This window comes from Sturnira hondurensis, unplaced genomic scaffold (assembly GCF_014824575.4).
Source record: "Sturnira hondurensis isolate 20B ecotype Veracruz unplaced genomic scaffold, ASM1482457v3 Scaffold0018805, whole genome shotgun sequence".
In the NCBI taxonomy this organism is placed as follows: Eukaryota; Metazoa; Chordata; class Mammalia; order Chiroptera; family Phyllostomidae; genus Sturnira; species Sturnira hondurensis.
This window is the reverse complement of record NW_028091436.1, coordinates 278,946-297,403: the sequence shown is the minus strand read 5'-3', so window position 1 is coordinate 297,403 and position 18,458 is coordinate 278,946. Positions and strand designations below refer to the sequence as shown.

Sequence of the window (18,458 nt, the reverse complement as noted above, 5' to 3'; positions counted from 1 at the left end):
CCCATCTTCCTTATCGTCTTCTTCCTGCTCTTGCAACCATAATGATATCAGAGAAAGATTCTAGGTGATGGAACTGAGACACGGCCCGTTAGCTTTGGCCTGCGTATTTACATAGGTACAGCAAGAGGGTTAATTTATCCCCAAACCTTCTGTCTCTAGAGCCATGCCCCACAGAGCAGTTACCATGTCTACAAAATAACGTCTCTCTGGACGTTTCCATAAGGAATTTCAGATTGGACTTTTAAAAAGGCCCTGTTGTTTGTTACCCTAAAGCCAGGAAACCAAGCTCAAGACACTGCCTTTTCCCAGGCTTTGCGTGTGCTGTGTCTGACTTTGTAAATTCTCCCCTTCCCTCCCAAACTCGGTTGGGGTCCCCCGTTGACGAGGCCGGGGCCTCCGCGAGCACCTGAGAGTGAGGCTGGAGTCCGTGGGCTGGGCCTCAGGCAGGGCTCCTGGGAGTCCTTCTGGTTTCCTTAAGAAGAGCTCATATTGGTGCCTTCACAGTGCCTTGACGTGGCTCGGGAGGTGAGAACCGTCCCCAGATATGACACCTGGGGTGAGGCCTTGATTGGGTCATCAGTTTTTCCAGTCACACCTTGGTAAAAAGAAAGACATTTTTTTAAATTGGACTGATGCAAATATGTTTTCTTTTAATGATTTTTAAGGGATGTGGTCAGAATGAATCGAGTCTCTGATGATTTGAAATTGAGGTCGATGGATGGCTGGACATTTAGAATTTTTCTTGTGTCATAAAGAAGATCTAAATTATTTGAAAATAATTTATTCAACCTTAGTAATTTCAAAATAAATGTGTAAACAAGTTATGGATATGTGTTCTTAAAAAGTGATTTGGTTTTTTTTTTGTTGCTTGTTTGGACTTGATTCTGTCATTTTTAACTACCAGTTGATCTGATCACACACAGAAAAAAATAATTTAATTGAATCCTGTACCAACTGTTGTTTTTCCAAATGAAGGACTTGAATTTCTTGAACCAATTTGTGAGGTGTGGTGGTTAACTTTTTCTTTCACTACCCCATGAGAATATACATTACATAAAAAGACACATTTCTAAGACAAGTTGATTTTTAACTTTTAGCGAAATAAAAATTTGGGAAATGATAAGAGTGATAATCCTATCCTGACTGCATACTTTGTTTCATATTCAAATATTTTATCAGTGATCTGGCTTAATAACTCTAAAATGCCCATTATTTCTTCTCAGTTTGTTTTAGACACTCAGAGTGTTGCCTTTGTGGCACGTTCTTGTGTCTACAAACGAGGAATCAGAGTAAAACATTATCGTTGCGAGCATGTGGAAAGTGCTGAAGAGTGAACGGCGATTCTCGTGGTAATTCCACTTTTCTCCCTGTCTTTGTGTAGACAAGGTCTCTTTCTTTTGCGGTTGCAGTATTAGGAAGCTTAAGGCAACATGTGGTTATATTCTTATTTCATCTGCCTGCTGTCTTATATTTACTACTTTAAATCTAAAAATTTGGTTGCAAACAGGGATATTTGAGAAAACAGTGATATTTTAGAAAGTTCGCTTTTTTAGAAATTTTGCTGGGAGACAGAACCACTCAGTCTGGCAAACTCCTATAGAAAAGAATATTTTCACATGCATTTTAGATAATGAAATTTGAAAGCCCCTAAAAAACTGACCTTAATTTTTTTTTTTGGTGAAGGGTGAGCTGGTTTCCCTTTAACAGCTCTTAGAGGTGAGATTTTCATTGATTTCTATGGCAGTGGAATTGTAACTGTGCAGATGACTGCCATCAATCTTGGGAGGGCTGACATTACTCAGTAACCTGCAGAAATAAGTAATAGTAGATGATGCATAAATGGGGTTTTACAAAAATTTACTTTTAATTGAGCTGTAAACATTTGAGAAGTAAATTTGGAATTTACTCCTATAAAGAGTTCTAAATCTTTGAGAGAAAAAAGATGAGAAATAATTGTTTCAAGGTGACAGGCTTACGACTGTGAAGCAGTTTTTTGCAAATCAAGAGAAAAAATATTAACTATAATATTGGGGCATTAAAGTGTCTCTCCCAGTTCACAATGTTGCATTTCAAAATGTTTTTCATTTTTAGTTTAAAAAGAAGTTATAATTAGTCAACTGTGAAACAAAGGATTGAAACAAGACAAAGAGTTTCAGATGTTACTGGGTGATAAAATCATAATCTTTAAAAATTGGCATACAGTCAATATTAAGTCACATGAAATATCTTTGAAATAATTTTTATTATTGTGACTGTATTCTGCTTTAAAAAAAATGCCTTTCAAGGGACATTCTTTCCCGGTATAGGCGTTGAGTGAGGCTCGTGCGTTACCAGAATCAGTAACAAACCATACATTTCCACCTTACCTCTTACTTTGGTTTTTCCCACTTCTCCCCTTTTCAGAGCGTTGTTCATGGATCAGCTCTTTTAAAGTAATACCCGGGCTATTTACTAACGCTTCAAATTAAAGCTTGAAATGCAATTGGGGAGAATATGGAGATAGGAAGGCACTGCACTGTTATAATTTCGCAGTGTAAAAAATACCCTCTACGAGCCGAGAACGTTGGACTCGATCAACATATGGTGCCTCATCCCCACCCGTCCCTTTGTCATCTCGTGATTGTTGCCAGCTTAATGGCAGTTGTAAGCCACCGTCCTGGGTGTGGGGTTAGTCCACCCCGGGGAGGAGAGGAGGAGGAGGCAGCGGTGTGGATTATGGAAATATGGATTGATCTGAAAAGAGACCCCGTGTAAAAGGACGGGGCTCAAAGGAGGGCCAGGAACACCGATGAAAAGACGATGGAATAGACGTGAAAGTGACCATGGGAAATCTCCCCTTTCATCTCCAGCTGCCGCGTTGGGCGAGAAGGCGCGAGCTGGTGTGTTAAGGGGGAGCCCGAGGAGGCCAGATGAACAGCATTATTTATTAGACCGGCGTCCGTTCTCAGTGAGAGAAAGTATGTGCATTTGAACGGGCTTGGCATATGTGAGGCTCTTTCAGTCTTAAAGCCATAGTGTCAGGTACGATCTACCACAGAAACATTCCAAGTTGCGTGTGCGACTTGATTAGGTTTTAACCCTTAGATGTAATTTAAAAATTAACTTCACGTTTGTTGCCTAGTGCGTATTTTAACTAATTGTGATGGTGAATGGTGTCTCTGAAATATGAATCGTTTCTGTCACTTTTATAACTTAGTTATTCAGTTCCATGGTCACATGTTGGTCCACGTGCATTTTTCTGGACAAGCGGTAACAGTGCAGCTGCTGTTGGTAACCTCACTGAGCGGTGACGTACGTCTTTATCCTCGCCCCGTTCGACCAGAAGTGACAGCCGTGCAGTCCCTAGTGGTCACGTGCGGGATGCGGACATGGGTGCAGGTGGATTTCATAGTTCCTGGCGTGCTTGTGTGCAGGGAAGGGAAGTCCTTGACTGATTGTGAAGTTCAGCAAAAGGTTGGGAAAGAGAGCATATGACGTGCAGAACTATGATGTCCAGGTGGAGGACCGCCGCTGGAGAGGGGAGGGTGTTTTCCGTTTTGCACGTGCCGGGGTCCTGGTACGGATGCCTCTGGGCAGCAGGAAGCCTTTGGCTGGTGTTAGGGGAGGATGAGAGGTGGTTTCACCCAGGACGAAGAAGCTGCACGGGGTCCTGGACCTCGCCCGGGGCTGCAGAGCCAGACCTCTGTCCGTGCAGCAGGGAGATGAGACCACCCTGGGGAGCTGAGGCTGCAGCCAGACCCTAGAGACCACCAGTGGCCAAGGAGACAGGGAGTAGCCCACGAAGAAGGGACGGAGGCAGGAGAGCTAGACATCGGTGGGGGGGGGGCAGTGCTCGTAAGCAGGGGGCGCTCAGTTGGAAACCTTGGCTTCCCGAGTCGGAACAGGTCATGGTCATTTTTAGTGTTTCACACGTGATGGTCCTGAATCCACGCGAGTAGAAGGAGTGGGTGTGGTGGTCCACACTGCGGAAAAGCACGGCAGCACGAAGGCGGGGACAGCCTGCCCACCGCCCACCTGGGACGCCACTGTGGGCTGCGAGGACCCACCTGGGGGAGGTGACACGGACTGCGTAAACGGAAGAACCCCCCAGGTCTGCGTTCCAGCTGACCAAAGGCCCACTCTCACCGTACGGACTGCCCCAGGCCTGCTTTGACCAATAAGCCACTCCCGGCTTTCACATTTCTCATCTTCCATATATTCCGGCAGCATGATATATTGCAAGTAATGCACAGAAGGTGTGTGAGAATTTTTTCGAGAGGATTATCAGTTCTTCACTGAGGAAGTTTATCGGTCACTTTATATACACCTGGTTTCTCGGTTACTGAGTGAAATCCTCTGAGAGACTCAGGAAATTGTGTTTTCTCTCGAAGGTCACTTGTGCCCCAGGGCACTGGACTCAGTGAGAAAAACTCCCTACCCTTTGGTGGGACCTGTTGGGCGGCTTTCTGTGTGAAAGAGCCAGTGTTCCCAGTTCCGTTTGTTGCTCCGAGAGAGACTGAGACCAAAATCGGCACCTTTATTTATAACCTCGGCCAGAGGCCAAAGGTGACCTCAGTGGGGAGTGTGAGCTCAAGTTTAATTCCAAGAGGTGGATGTTCTGTAACGGGTGGGGCAGAGTTAGTTTGCAAAATAATAGTTCACAGTGTTTCTTTTCAGAATTTCAAGAAACACTTCTTTTAAAAAACCACTCATGACTTCAAATTTAATTGTGGTTTGACATATTAAAAATCACGGGCATGTCCTTTTTTCATAAAAGAAAAACCCTGTGTAATCTGACATAACCTAAAAAAAAAAAATCAGAGTTCCTGGGTACTTGTCTTAACAAACAAGCGTATATTAAACATAAGGAGCATTGTTTTTTGGTTCGCTGGTAGGGTTTGGGCCTCAGGACTTAATTTCAAGGGACTAGACCACTGGGTCAGGGAGACTCACGTGGGTGACTCCGTGTTACGCCCTCTCTTCTCCCCACTGCTTCGTGTCCTGGCCAGGCCCAACTTCGGTTCCGAAGTACTCATTGAACCCATTGGACAATCTTTACTCCTCATGTATGGGCACAGTTTCCACCATGCAGAGACCAAGTAGGCATCGATGCGGGTGTCTGCTGATTATATGGTGGGACCTACAGGTAGACAAAGTTTCACACACACACACACACACACACACACACACACAGTGGGGACTAACTGTTAGAAGCTTCAGCCTGAGGTCAAATCCCGACTGTAACATTTGCTAGCCGGGTGATATTGGACGAGTGATGTAGTCTCTTTGACCTTTATTTTTTCACCCACCAGTAAAAGAAAGCAGCTGTTAAACCACCGTTGGTTGGACTGTCTACCCAGGCCAACGGATTCTGCTGGTGCTAAGTCTGCATTATCTTACAGGGCCTCCAAGGACTGTGTTTGGGGCTCTGGGCCAGGCCCTGGGCAGGCGTTAGGGGAAATCCAAAGCCCAGTAAGCCCTTGGGAATTTGGAGATTCATCGGCTCCAGTCGGCCGTGCTGGTTTAACAACCGGGACTTCCTGCTTGGCCACGACTGCGCTGATCTCTGGTCGCCTCCTGATGACCTAGTGTGATGCCGGCACCAGAGTGGCTGAGTACTCCACACCCCTCTCTTGGTGCGCACCGTTAGGGAAATGAAGATACGCTGTTTTTGTCCTTGTGCGAGAAACAAGCGATTGTAAACCTTGAGAATATTATCAGAAAGTTGCTCGTTGAGGGGAGTGTTAACAACAGGAAGAACGATGTTGCTTGCCCATGAACGTTGAGAACAAAACAGCCCGATGTCCCGTTGCTCCTTGGCTTCTCACCAGTGCTGGCTCCTTCTTTGTCTTTCCCTGGGCCAGAGTCTCTGTCCTGGGTTTACCTGGGTTTACCTGGCCGCCTCCTGGCTGCTCCGGTTGCCTCCCACGCTTATCTTAGTTCTGAGCCCTCCTGTGCATTCCTATGCAGCTGTCTCTGTCTAACTCTGGGCCGCCACCACCCCCTCGGTGACTGCAAATCCCGCCTGACTTCCCGGCCTTCAGTCCAACCCTTTCAGGGTCCATGCTCCATACACTCCATAGAGCACTCCATGGAGCAGAGTGAGCTGTCTAAAATCTGGGCCCAGTCATCCCCTCCCTTGCTTGAAACCCTGCAGAGCTTCCTTATTTCTCTTAGCAGTGACCATGAATGATTATCCAAACTGAGATGCTTACTTATTAACTTGTTTTTGACTGGTAATTTGCACACGGTGCAATGCAGGTTGCAAGTGCCCAATGAACGGAGTTCTGACAGGTGCATATACCTGTGCCACCCATACTCTTTTTTTTTTTTAAGATTTTATTTATTTATCTTTAGAGGGGAAGGGAAGGAGAGGAGGAGAGAAACATCAATGTATGGTTGCTTCTCATGAGTCCCCTGCTGGGAACTGGCCTGCAACCCAGGCATGTGCCCTGAGTGGGAATTGAACCGCGATTGTGTGGTTCGCAGGCCCGTCCGTGCTCAATCCACTGAGCTACACCAGCCAGGGCTGCAACCCATACTCTTGCCATGGCTGGTGTGGCTCAGTGGATTGAGCGCGGGCTGTGAACCAAAGGGTCGCAGTTCGATTCCCAGTCAGGGCACATGCCTGGGTTGCAGGCCAGGTCCCCAGTGGAGGCCAAGTGAGAGACAACCACACATTGATGTTTCTCTTCCTCTCTTTATCCTTCCCTTCCTCTCTCTCTAAAAAAAAAAAAGACATAAAATATTTAAAAAAAAGATCCATACTCTTTCTCTCCAGAAAGTTCCCTCCTTCCGATCCCTGGTTACTCCCCAGGCCCTCCACCCACGCCCACCGCCCCAGACTCCCACCGTGCTGAGTTCTATCATAATAAAATAGAACGATGGATTCGTGGATGTTGAACCATCCTTGCGTCCCTGGAATACGTCCCACTCGATCGTGGTGTATGATCCTTTGAGTGTATTACTGAATCCAGTGTGTAAACGTGTTGCTGAGGATTTTTGCATCTATGTTTACCAGGGGCCCTGGCTGGTGATTTTCTTTTTGTGGTGTCCTTGTCTGGTTTTGGTATTAGGGGCATGCTGGCCTCATGAAATGAGTTTGAGAGTGTTTCCTATTCTTCCTTTTTCTGGAAGAATTTGGGAAAGGTGCGTGTTAAGTGTTTGACTGTTTGGTAGAATTCACCAGCAAAGCCATCTGTTCTAGGACTTGTACTTGGGAGTTTTTTTTATTACTGATTCAATCTCCTTATGGGTAATTGGTCTGTTCACATATTCTCTTTTTTAATGATTCAGTCTCGGAGGATTGTGTGTTCCCAGGAACTTGTCTCTTTTTTTCTATGCTGTCCACTTTGTTGAGTATTAATTGCTCCTAGTAGCCTCTTATGATTTTGCTTTGTGTTTCAGTGGTATCAGTTGTATGTAATCTTGCGCCGTGCGGGGCACTCGGCTCGTGTTCGGAGGGAGCCGTTTCAGGTGTGGATGTGACTCGGTGTGTCTGAGAGCAGATGAGTCCGTGTCATCCTGGACCTCCATCCTGGACACCCCCGTCCATTTTAAATGCTCTCCTTGGTCTGAAGTTAATGAGGAAAATGCATGACGGCTTTTATTTGCCAAGCAAATCATCTAACCGTAAACACACTGTTTTTGTGACATCATCCCGCCCTGGTGGACCCAGGTTTTCCCACTGGCATTTCGTGTAACTGCAGCGATGGCTGGTGGACGGCAGGGGTCTGAGACCGATGCGCACGCGCCCACGCCCTTGACCTTGGTGTGTCCATAGCACAGCACTTCAGCTCCATGGCATTAATTAAATCTTTCAACCGTAAAGGCTCATGTTTAACTTTAATAGAGAGCAACAACTTGGGAAGAGTTAACAGTCTGAACAGTTTTAGGGTCGGAATTCGTGGTCTGGCGGTTGTTTTCCTAATTGAAGGAGGAAGTACGGAAGAGAAATTTATTTCAGGCAGCTATATTACATAAGAGTAGAAATGAAGACAGAGATGCCGCAGTGGGCTCAGGTTTTCTGGCAGTTATTCTCTGGTTGTAAGTTGGAAATATATTCTCTGAGTTTAACAAGCTTCTTAAGAAACACGAGAAGATGATGTTTAAAGAGGCTCCAGGTACGGTTTGCCACACTGGCGCGATTCCCACTTTTACTACAGTGCACCCTGAGTTAACCACGCTCCACCCGCCTGGCCGCGCCCCTGCGGGTTTGCGGGGGTCTCTCACCTCCTGGGGAGCCTGCCCACAACCCAGTGGCTCCCCGTGAGAGAAATGAAGGTCATTATTTCTCCCTGTAAAGCCCAAGTAGATTGAAGGCCTCGCATTAATGAATTCTCAGTTATTTGGGGAGATGATATCCAAAACTAAGTAACCATTTTTTAAAAACCTATGCCCTTTGTGAATGGTATTAAAATGGACAAGTATCCCTCCTTGTTACGAAATGATTCCAAAGTGTTATTCAGATGAATTAAATGGGTATTTCAAAACTGTCCGTACACTATTGCGGGATATTTCTCTGGAGAACTTCGGTGTAAATTTAATTCATAGCTGGTTAAGTTTCTGTGAGGAGCTTTCAGAAAGAAAACATGGACACGCCACTCAGGCCCCCTACGTGTCACGGTGGCGGAGAGCGAGTGGGCTGGCCGGCGACTTCCTCAGACGCAGGCTGAGCTGAGCACAGGCAGCCCTCTCCTCGCCTGCGATGAGTTCGGGGTGGCTTTGACCTTCTTCTGGCTAATTGGACAGAATGGGAATGTCGGCGGGGGTGGGGGGGGGGTCCTGGAAAGGGAGGGGGGGTCCTGGAAAGGGAGAGAGACCCACACAGAGAGATGCTGGTTTGACCAGACAGGGCGGCGACTTCATGTGCTGTGTCCAAGTCTGGTGGCTCCTTTTGTGACCAGGAGGAGAGGGAGCTGAGGACACAGCCACCAACTCAGAGGCAGAACAGAGGGGCGGAGACCCGAGTCCCCGAGCCGGGTGTCAGGGTCACTGGTCCCTGAGCAATCTGCCTTGTCCCTTCTTGTCCTGAGAGAACTGCTCCTTGCACTCGTTAAGCCCCCTGACCTGACATGGTCTGCCTTGCTCCTTGGTTACAGGTGCCTCTCCAGCCGAGCTGGAGCGGCAGGGCCCTGAAGGCTCCCCAGTGCATGCAGACTGCGTACCGTTTGTATTTGTTTTTAGAGAGAAGTGAAGAGTGGGAGAAAAAAAGGGAGAGAAACATCGGTGTGTGGTTGCCTCTTGAGCACCCCCTACTGGGGACCTGGCCCACAACCCAGGCATGTGCCCTGACTGGGGATTGAACCGGACACCCTCTGGTTCACAGGCCAGCACTCAGTCCACTGAGCCACACCAGCCAGGGCTCAGGTGTGTTTTTAACACCCCTCCCAATTGATTCTTTCTGCCATCTTCCTCCCAATCCGTTCTGCCCACCCACTGAGCACCTCTGGAGCAAGCTAGCTGCGGAATCGGAGTAACAGGATTTGGTGGATGATGGATTGCATGGGGTAGATGACCGATCACAAGGGAGGGGCGCAGACAGCCGCCATGCTTCTGGCTTGGGTGTCTGGGCAGAGGGTGTTGCCTTTCTAAGTGATAAGGACAGAGATGGAAAGGGTCCTGTCAGTGTTGTCCATTCTGCGTGTCTGGGGAACGTTCAGGATCTGGTAACAGAAAGTAGTTAGATGTGTAATCCTGGCGTTCACAGACACGTCGGGACCGGAAGACCAAGAGATGTGCTGGCTGGAGTTGACCCCGTGGATGTCAGGAGCCTGCCGGGCAGGGGCACGCACTGCGGGAGGCGCAGAGGAGGGCGTGGGACGTGGGGGGCCTCGGAGAACGGCAGGGCTTCCAGCGCAGGGCAGCGGCAGAGCCCCTGAGATGCAGGACGAGCCGTGCTGGTACACCTCTCACTTCAGCTTCGGTTTTCCGTGGGGAAGTTTCAGGACCTTTGTTGTCCTTGAACTGGAATTAGGAAGTAAGCGTTACGTATTTTAGCTTGCTGCCCTGGTAGTTGGTTAGTTTATAATGCTGAATGGTGACCTCGTGGTGTCAAAGGTTTCACACCCCACAACAACACTAGCAGTTTACTGTCCTTTCTCTCACGAGATCAACTGATCGCAATCCGTGTCCGTACCGACACGGAGGTGGGGCCGGAGAAGCAGCATGAGGTTTTGACTCACCCTCTTTTCAGGCATTTTCCTGGTGGGGGATGTGTTGTTTTAGGGGGTACGCAGGTAGGTACGGGGCTGCACCTGCAGCTTTGCTGTTCATCATTTAGGCCCTATTTCTTCCCCTCGGTTATTCTTAACATCTGACACGTTTGTCAATGTGTGCTTCCTGTAAACCAATAAAATACTTAGCAAATTAAGAAGATTTTGAAAACCCAAAGCATGTTTCTTGCCTGGGAAAACGAGGCATTCTGTGGGAGCCGAAGCCTGTAGAAACCCAGGGAAAAATAACGGTGGAAGGACATTGTCGCACACCTTTACATAATCTATGGACGTCAGCCTGGGTGTGTGTGTGTGTGTGTGTGTGTGTGTGTGAGAGAGAGAGAGAGAGAGAGTAAAACATGGGCCAGCTTTCAAACAACATTATTGCTGTGAGGGTCTTCCAGAACTAATTGCACGTATCTTACTCCTCTCTCTTCCCCTCGCTCTCCCCCCCCCACCTTCTCTCTCTCCCCCTCTTTTTTCGCCTCCAGCTTGAACAGCACCTGTAATTAAGGAGGCACGCAGAGCCCTGGGAGCGAGGGCGGGCTCCCACCTACTGCTCTGTGTAAACCGGGCCCCCACTGTGGGGGTGGGGGTGGCGGGGGGAGCTGTGGGCCGCTGAGCTGCTTTGTCGCCGGCATAAGCTGCGAGGGGACTTTTTTGTCTACGCTGTTTATACACGAGGCTGCGGACCTGCTGGCTGGCTGAATTTTAAAGAGTGCGGAGGTTTAAAGACTTGCCCCTGAGGGGCGCGTCTGCCAGTTGGGAAGCGAGTGGAGGCTTTTGCAGAGCGTGTGCGTGTGTGCTGCTTGTGGGAGGGGGCGGGGGGTGGGGGAGACGTGTGTGAGAGATGGAGCCTCTAAGGGGAGGCCTTCGTAATTTGAGGCTTAGGATGGATGTGAGACAGATCAGTGCTTTCGGGTGTTGGACAGCAGACAATGAACTTTCCAGCCAGTATCTGCCCTCACGGAGACGGTGCGAGCGCCTTGCGGGCGCTCGCCAGACCGCGTTCGTGGGTGCCGCACGTCCGCGGATGGCCTGGCCGTGGCGCCCGGAGCGTCCTCGCGTGCACTGAAGCATTCCCAGTTTCCGGACTTTCAGTGGTTTCAGGTGTAGCCGCTCCTCTCATTCCACTTAGCAAAATATTGTCAGTGGTGACACAGTCCTTCCGCCTATGGGGCCGTAGGTTTCGAGGTCCGTGGGCCCAAGCAGGCGAGGCGCCCAGCCCTGAAGACGAGGGCGCTTTCCCACCGGGCCCTCCTCTCCTGCTTCAGGGGCGCAGGGCTCTGGGCGCTTCTGAGGCATCAGCGTTGGGATGCTGCGGCGTTTTGACTTCAGTGGCAGCCTCACTGCAGTCTGGGTTCGAAACTCCACTTTAAAACACTCACTCCTGTGTTTCTCTGTAGGGTTAGGTATTTTGTGTTGGTGATTTTGCTGGGTGTAGGTTTTCTCGGTAAAGAGTTAATGGGCAAGGTATTTTTAGGGGGAGAGGGGGTGACTGCGGCCTTAAGGTATTGGCACTAATTTCTTTTTAACAGGAATAAAAGGCTCATAAGTCTCCACTTGTCTTGTAAAATTACCTGGCTTTGAACTTGTGTGATGTTAACTGCAATTCTAAGGCTTAATTTAAGGATCAGAGCTAATCTTAAGTTGTTTTTCATATAGAACAAAATAGATCTTTTCCTATTTTCGGCCAAATGGCTGACAATAATTTGCATGTTGTTATAACTGTGAATATGTGTATGATTTCTAAAAGCGTTGAAAATTATTGTAGAATGACTGTAAAATCCCTGCGGGTTTCAAAATCAATAAGGTTATTTTCTGTGCTTAACGGAAACATTGATTTTGACATTGGGCAATTTTTAAATGAAAGTGCACAGAATAGAAGCTGCATTGCTTTCAATTTAAAGGCCTATCTGTAGATGTACATTGCAGGGTTTTGTTTGAGATCTAACTCGGCGTTCCTGTCACCGAGTTTACCAAGAGCTGAAGCGCTAAGCGTGCTTCCTCAGCCACGGAGCCTTTTTCTACACCGTTTTCCTGCGGGGCACGTCCGGTTGTTGTGCCTCTCGGTGATTCATTCTGCCGCGAGCCTTGGCCCCTTCGCTCCGCCTGCATTTTAATTGAAACAACATTTCTATTTCGGAGCCAGGATCTGTCAGAAGTCCCTGTGGCTAGTCTGTGGGACCAGTAGCTTCCCCATATGGTGCGGCGCTTCTTGTAAAATCCATATGGCCTTGTGGAGGGGACCCCAGCGGGGAGGTGAAGGGCGTTAATACCCTTCAGGCCAGGCCCCTCCCCCCTGGGGCAGCTGGCATTGTCCCTGCAATCTGCCGAGGCCTGCGGTTCATTCCTTTTTCACGATCAATTATTTCAGTCTAGGGCCTGGGCTGGTTTCCTTAAGAAACTACACCCCGCCCCCCCTTTATCCCCTAGAAAATATCCCAAAAAGGGTTGTAAGTGCATCTTTGCAAATACTCTAAAGCTTTTCTTTTTCTAAATTTGCCTTCCAGGAAGTGCTCCGGAGTGTACCCAAGTTCTGTTTCCCCTTTGACGTCGAAAGGTACGGCCGAGTCATCATTGAAGTCACTTTGTCCATCTCAGTGACGGCTGAGCAACTGCTGCCTGTTTTTAAACGAGCTGAAGTGCCCTTTCTCCTTATTGTCAGCAGCAGCAACAAAAAAAGGCCCGAGGTTCCCAACGCAATAATATGGGGAATGCGGAGGAGTTGGAGACCCTCGCATCTTTTGTTTTCTCCCCTGTGGCCGGTTAGCACGCCCTAAGGTTCCGTGTCTTCCTTCTGTGCTTCAGGGGCATGGGCCGCGGCCACGCACTTGTGGAGAGGAGCGTGGGGCTGTGTCCTTGGTTGGAGCCCGAGAACCGGGCCTTGTGAGATGAGCTGTGTGCACGCTGGCTCCCGTCTCCCTCCACCCCGGTTGGAGAGACCGGCTGTGCGATGCTGTAAACCTGACGACGCGCTGTCTCCCAAGAACAGCTGTAGAGACACAGGGCGGCGGCAGGGGACTCTCCCCGGCCTCGCTGAGCGCCTGGTCATGGTCGTGTCTTACTGAGAAAGTGCCCGAGGGCGGAGCGCTCCCTGTGTGCAGTGGGACTTCGCAGAGCGCCCAGCCCTTTGCCATCATGATGGATCATTCGTTTTTCATGGGATCCCCACACCCTGTTATCAGTGTTTTAAAGAACATGGCAGGAGGGGATCCTACACGAAAATACATGTTTAGGGGAATCGTTTGCTAAAGATTAGTAAAAAACCTAGACCATTACAGGATTAGCGATGCTGTGTGGAGTGATGGGCTGATGGCCCCCAGAAAGTGTTTTGGGGGCGACTGCCTTGTTTTACCTTCTTCGGGGGCATCTGTCGTCCCTGCCAAGGTCACAGTTTTCAAATTCGTAGTAGAGATGAGGTAAAGGACGCGGAGGAGCTGGGGGAGGGTGCTGGGAGCCTTGGGTGCTGGGGGCACCGGCCATACCAGAGGCTCTTCCTGAGGTTTGTGAACGTCCTTAACGACCGTCCATTTAGAAGTGTACTCGTTACTGTCCAGTATTTCCTCGCAATTGAAAACAACGGGCATTGTTGGCCCGCTAGTGGTCACTCAGTCCTTTACATAATTCCTGTGGCTGTTTCGGAACCAGCATTTAGTTAGCACGCGTATTTTATGTACGGGAAAGGGAGCAGATGTTCCCTGATGGCTGTTTCACTTAACGGGAAGTATGGTAGTCAGTAACAGGCAGTGTCCTTACGTGTTTTAAATTATAACCTATTTCCTGCACAATGATTCACCTCGCATCTATCAGCCTGTCAGCGACTATGCTAGGGAGACACTTAGTTCAGCATGGTGACAGTCTTGGTAGTAAGCTTGTTGCAGAGACTGTGTTCCTCTATGGTACTGGGAAATTCGTTCTCCTCCGAGAGGTGGCTGTAGAAGGGGCCACCACAAGAGGCCCGTGGTCCTCTGCATGGCACTTCAAGGGGGGAGAATGTCGACAGAAGGGGTAGGAGTCATCTGGTGGCCGCACTTGGTCCCCAAACCGCGTGGTGGGCCCTCTCAGCCGTCTGAGAAGATCGGGAAGGGGGCCGGAACCGGCGCTTCCGTCATCACGCCCAGTTTCTCAGTTCCACAGTGGAATTGTTTTTTACAGAATTGGGAATATTTATAAGTACTTTAGGCACAGGAAAACTTAATGATGAAATGTTGGCCGGATTGCTTGGCCTATAAGGTGGTAACTTATTTTGATATTTGACTCATGGTTTAGTTCAAGTTCACACCTTTGACGCTCATTTTGATTTGGAGAACAAAGTTCTACTTATAAGAACCAACTGATTAGAGAGGACAAACCAATGCTATGTATAAACGCGTTCTTGCTTTTGACTTGCTTTATGAAAACTCTCACGCAATTCTTCATTTTCAAACACTGTTGCATTCTAGAGTGTCTCAAAATCAAGTTGGACAGCACTTTACCTTCGTGCTGACGGACGTGGAGAGTAAGCAGAGGTTCGGGTTCTGCAGACTCACCTCCGGGGGCAGGACTTGCTTGTGCATCCTCAGGTGAGTGTCGGGCGCTGGGGGCAGAACGTCGACGCGCAGGGCCTAACCCGTCTTTCTCTTGTGCTTTGGGAGGCTGGGGATGCTTGTCAACACACTGAACTTTTTCACGTTTGTTTTTTGCTAAATCCAAATAAGTTGTAAGATCATTTTATTTACTTTCTGTATTTAGCATCCATTAGCTTTAAAGATTTATCAGTAACAGTCGAGTTTTTCTTGAAAGGTGGCTTTTTTAAAGATTCATTTTGGGGGGCGTTTACTCCTGAAAAAATTTGCATTTTTGCATTCAACAGACAGCAGAAGTCTTACATTAGTGAGTTCATTTCTATCACTGACCCTGAACTTGGATTTCGGGAAGCGACTCGCTGCTTTGAGGCAGAGGTTGCAGACTGCAGACTCCGGGAGGGGTGGCTAGAGGCGTTGTATTTGGCCGAACGCCGTGTGCTCAAAATTTTAGAAGCTGTTTCTAACCTTGTACATTTTAGTGAAATTTTACATAAAATTCTTGTCTCTTAATTCCTTTTCCCGAATGGGAATATTTAGCGAAATAGACGACCTTCCCGAGAGCAGCAGGAAGCTGGCGGCAGCCGTGGGTCTGGGTCGCATCCAGAGTCTGCGTGTGAGCCCTCACTCGCCTCCGGGCTCTGAGTGGCTGGACCGAGGGGCGTGCGGTTCCCGCTGGCACACCTAGCGCTGGAGTCGCCAACGGGAGGAGTGGCCTCCTGTTGAGGAGGAAGGACCCCAAAGCTTAGCTGTCCCCCAACAAGTCCTGATGAATCAGGACTCCAAACTCTGTAACATATCCCATAAAAGTAGGACTGTGTGCCACGCTTGTAATTTGGATATTGGCCAGGCCAGATTCTACGGCAGTGCTTATAGAAAAATAAATGACATTTAATAACTAAAACGTTGCAAAGAGAACTTTGGTGTAGTGCTGAGGTCCGCAGAACGTTTGCTGGAGTGGGGGACGTCCTTTTGATCTCTGTTCAGAGGGAATGTTTGACTGTCTTGGAAGTAACAGAATGTGGATGAGCCCCCATGCCTCCCTCGGCCACAACTTTCCTGTTGGGGTAACCATGGTACTGAAAACGCAGGTTTTATCCCCGAGAGTGTCATGCTTCAGACGGGGTGGATCCTCCCCATTGGGAGCCCGTCGGCCGGGAGTGGCTGGTGGAGGAGGGTGGGAAGAGTCCTCTGCACGGTTGTTTTTCAGGGTGAGAGTTCAAAGGCTGGGGTGGGAAGGGGTGTGGACCCTCACGCCCCCTGCCTACCCAGGGTTGCCCTCAGAGCAGGGCCGAGGCCGAGGCTCTACGTGCTTCCTCATTTTTCTCTTAGTTTTCACATCTTTTCTTTTCTTTTTAAAGATTTTATTTTTCACATCTTTTCTTTTCTTTTTAAAGATTTTATTTATCTTTAGAGGAGAAGAGGGAGAGAAACATCAATGTATGTTGCCTTTCATGTGTCCCCTGCTGGGAGTTGGCCTGCAGGGAACCAGCCTGCAACCCAGGCATGTGCCCTGACTGGGAATCGAACCGCGATCCTCTGGTTCACAGGCCTGAGCTCAATCCACTGAGCTACACCAGCCAGGGCACATCTTTTCAATGAAAACAACTAGATGTACAGAGAAGTTTCGGGATGAGGACAATGAACTCACACCCAGACTCTCCAGTGTAAACCCACTTCCGTCTCCCCTCCCTCCCCATGCACACCCATGCACACCCATGCACACACACTCGTGCACAGTGTTCTATTCCCTCTAGTTCCAAGCTAGACAATCCACACAAAATGCTTTGCACCCACAGTCCCCATTCCTGGGTGGTACTCGTGAGACTTAAAAGTAACTTAAATGTACCCTAGCGTTCCAAGCCGGAAAACTGGCGCTTGATTCTGTGGGGGGAAAAAAAGGGGGTTGTGTTTTTCCTCCTGGATTTCATGTTGTTATGTGTGGGGACTTGAAAGTAGATATATTTGATTTCTGTGTCTTGTTCCACTCCTTAGAGGAAACATTGGGATTTTAGTTTTCTCAGTCTGAACATCGACGTTTCATTTTCAGCCCCTGTTGTGTCCTTGACTCTGTCCCTGAACACGGCTGTCCCAGTTTAACGTGGTCTCAAAGATATCCTCGACATATACTGGTTTAAATCTTACCGTTATTTGTACTTAGAATTGCTTTCGTATGCTGGCCAAAGTGCAAGCAGCAACTTTTTTCCTGATCCGATGAACATAAAATTGTCGCCGAGGGCCCAAAACGAACTTCTCTAACAAGGGCGGCAGATTGACGGCTGGGGCCTTTGTAGTGCCCCCCCCTCGCCCCCGCCCCGCGCCCCCCCCCTCTAACTCCGACCACACTTTAAGCCTTCACACTCTTCCTTTGGGCAAATCCCCTAGAAACAGAATGTTTCAATTTTACACATTTTGTGTCAATTTTCCAGGCAGAAAAACAGCCTCTAGACATTCGCCGGCCTGCTACGGAAAGGCAGCTTCCTTGGTTTTTTTGATTACCTGGGTGAGGCTCCTGCTGGCCGCTCAGCCGCTCTCTGTGTGGCTACCTGACTCGACAGGAGACATTTCCTCTCCTTTGTTTAACCGTTGGCTTTGCAATGTAAACCTTTTATCAGCTCCACAGCGGGGCCCCAGTGCGGGGTGGGGGGCTTCCCCCTGCCGCAGACGGGCCTGTGCTTGTCCCTGTGCAGTGGCCCCTTGCCTTCCGTCTCTACAAAAAGTTCAAGACAGAATCTTCTAACTAACCTTTGAAGAATTGCCTGCCTTTTAAGACAAGTGGTCCTGATGTATTTGTTTTATATTTATATATGCTTATAAGACTGTGAGAGCCACAGTTAACTCCCCATTAAAGAAATCACATTTTTCTGTTTTAGAAAAACTTAAGTAAAATATCTTACTCAGTTAATATAATACTCTGAGGACATTTTTAACAAAGTTTCTAGAATTTTTGTGGTTGGTTATAAGAGACAGATTTTTGACTCTTTGTGACTAAAATCTAGTGAAAAAATATTTTAACTAACTGATAATCAGCCTAAGTGCTTATCCATTACTGAAAAATGACTTGTGGTGAACATATATGTATATATTTTTAAAATTATCTAAAACCCCACAAAAATGAAAGCAGAATAGTATTTCTTACCTGAGTAAGGTGAGCTTATCTGATTTATTGTATTTATATTATATGCGTGTGTGTATATGTATGTCTGTTATTTGGGTCACACACTTTTGTCTTCAAAGTTTGTAATGAACAATTTTTAAGGTATTTGCATTGTTGTCTGGTCTGTGTACTGAAGACCAGTTCTTTTTTGTCCTATAAAACGTGAGCAAGACTTCTGTTGAGTAGTTGCTCCGTATCAGGGGTCAGGAGTTCAATTACCTACAGGGACCAGGTAGGGGACTCGAATGAGGCAAGCAGGGTAGGTGTCCCGGCCCCGGGAAGCTGGGGAGAGTGTGCCACATTCAAAGACAGAAGCCATCACGCATTTCTTGCAAAGGGAAAAATGTGTGACCAGTAGGGTCAATTCTCTTGGATTTTAAAAAATCCAGATTTTTAAGTGAATTATCTCAGATTCAGAAGTCGGCAACTTAAATGACCACAGGGGTGAGGGGACCAAGCAAAACACGCCCGAGGGCTAGACAGTCTGCAGCCGCCAGTTCACCCCCCCCCCCCCCCCCCCCCCCCCCCCNCCCGTTTGCCCCC

General features: G+C 48.3%; 1 protein-coding gene across 3 annotated transcripts in view; it reads left to right on the top strand.

The window, feature by feature from the left end:
* DENND1B (DENN domain containing 1B) overlaps positions 1 to 18,458 on the top strand; it is a 139,035-nt gene that overhangs the window by 38,344 nt on the left and 82,233 nt on the right. For all 3 annotated transcript variants that reach the window (XM_037070463.1, XM_037070462.1, XM_037070461.1), the window contains 2 exons: positions 12,707 to 12,756; positions 14,639 to 14,758. In XM_037070463.1, the coding sequence (XP_036926358.1) occupies positions 12,707 to 12,756; positions 14,639 to 14,758 (170 nt within the window). The remainder of the gene's footprint in view (positions 1 to 12,706; positions 12,757 to 14,638; positions 14,759 to 18,458) is intronic.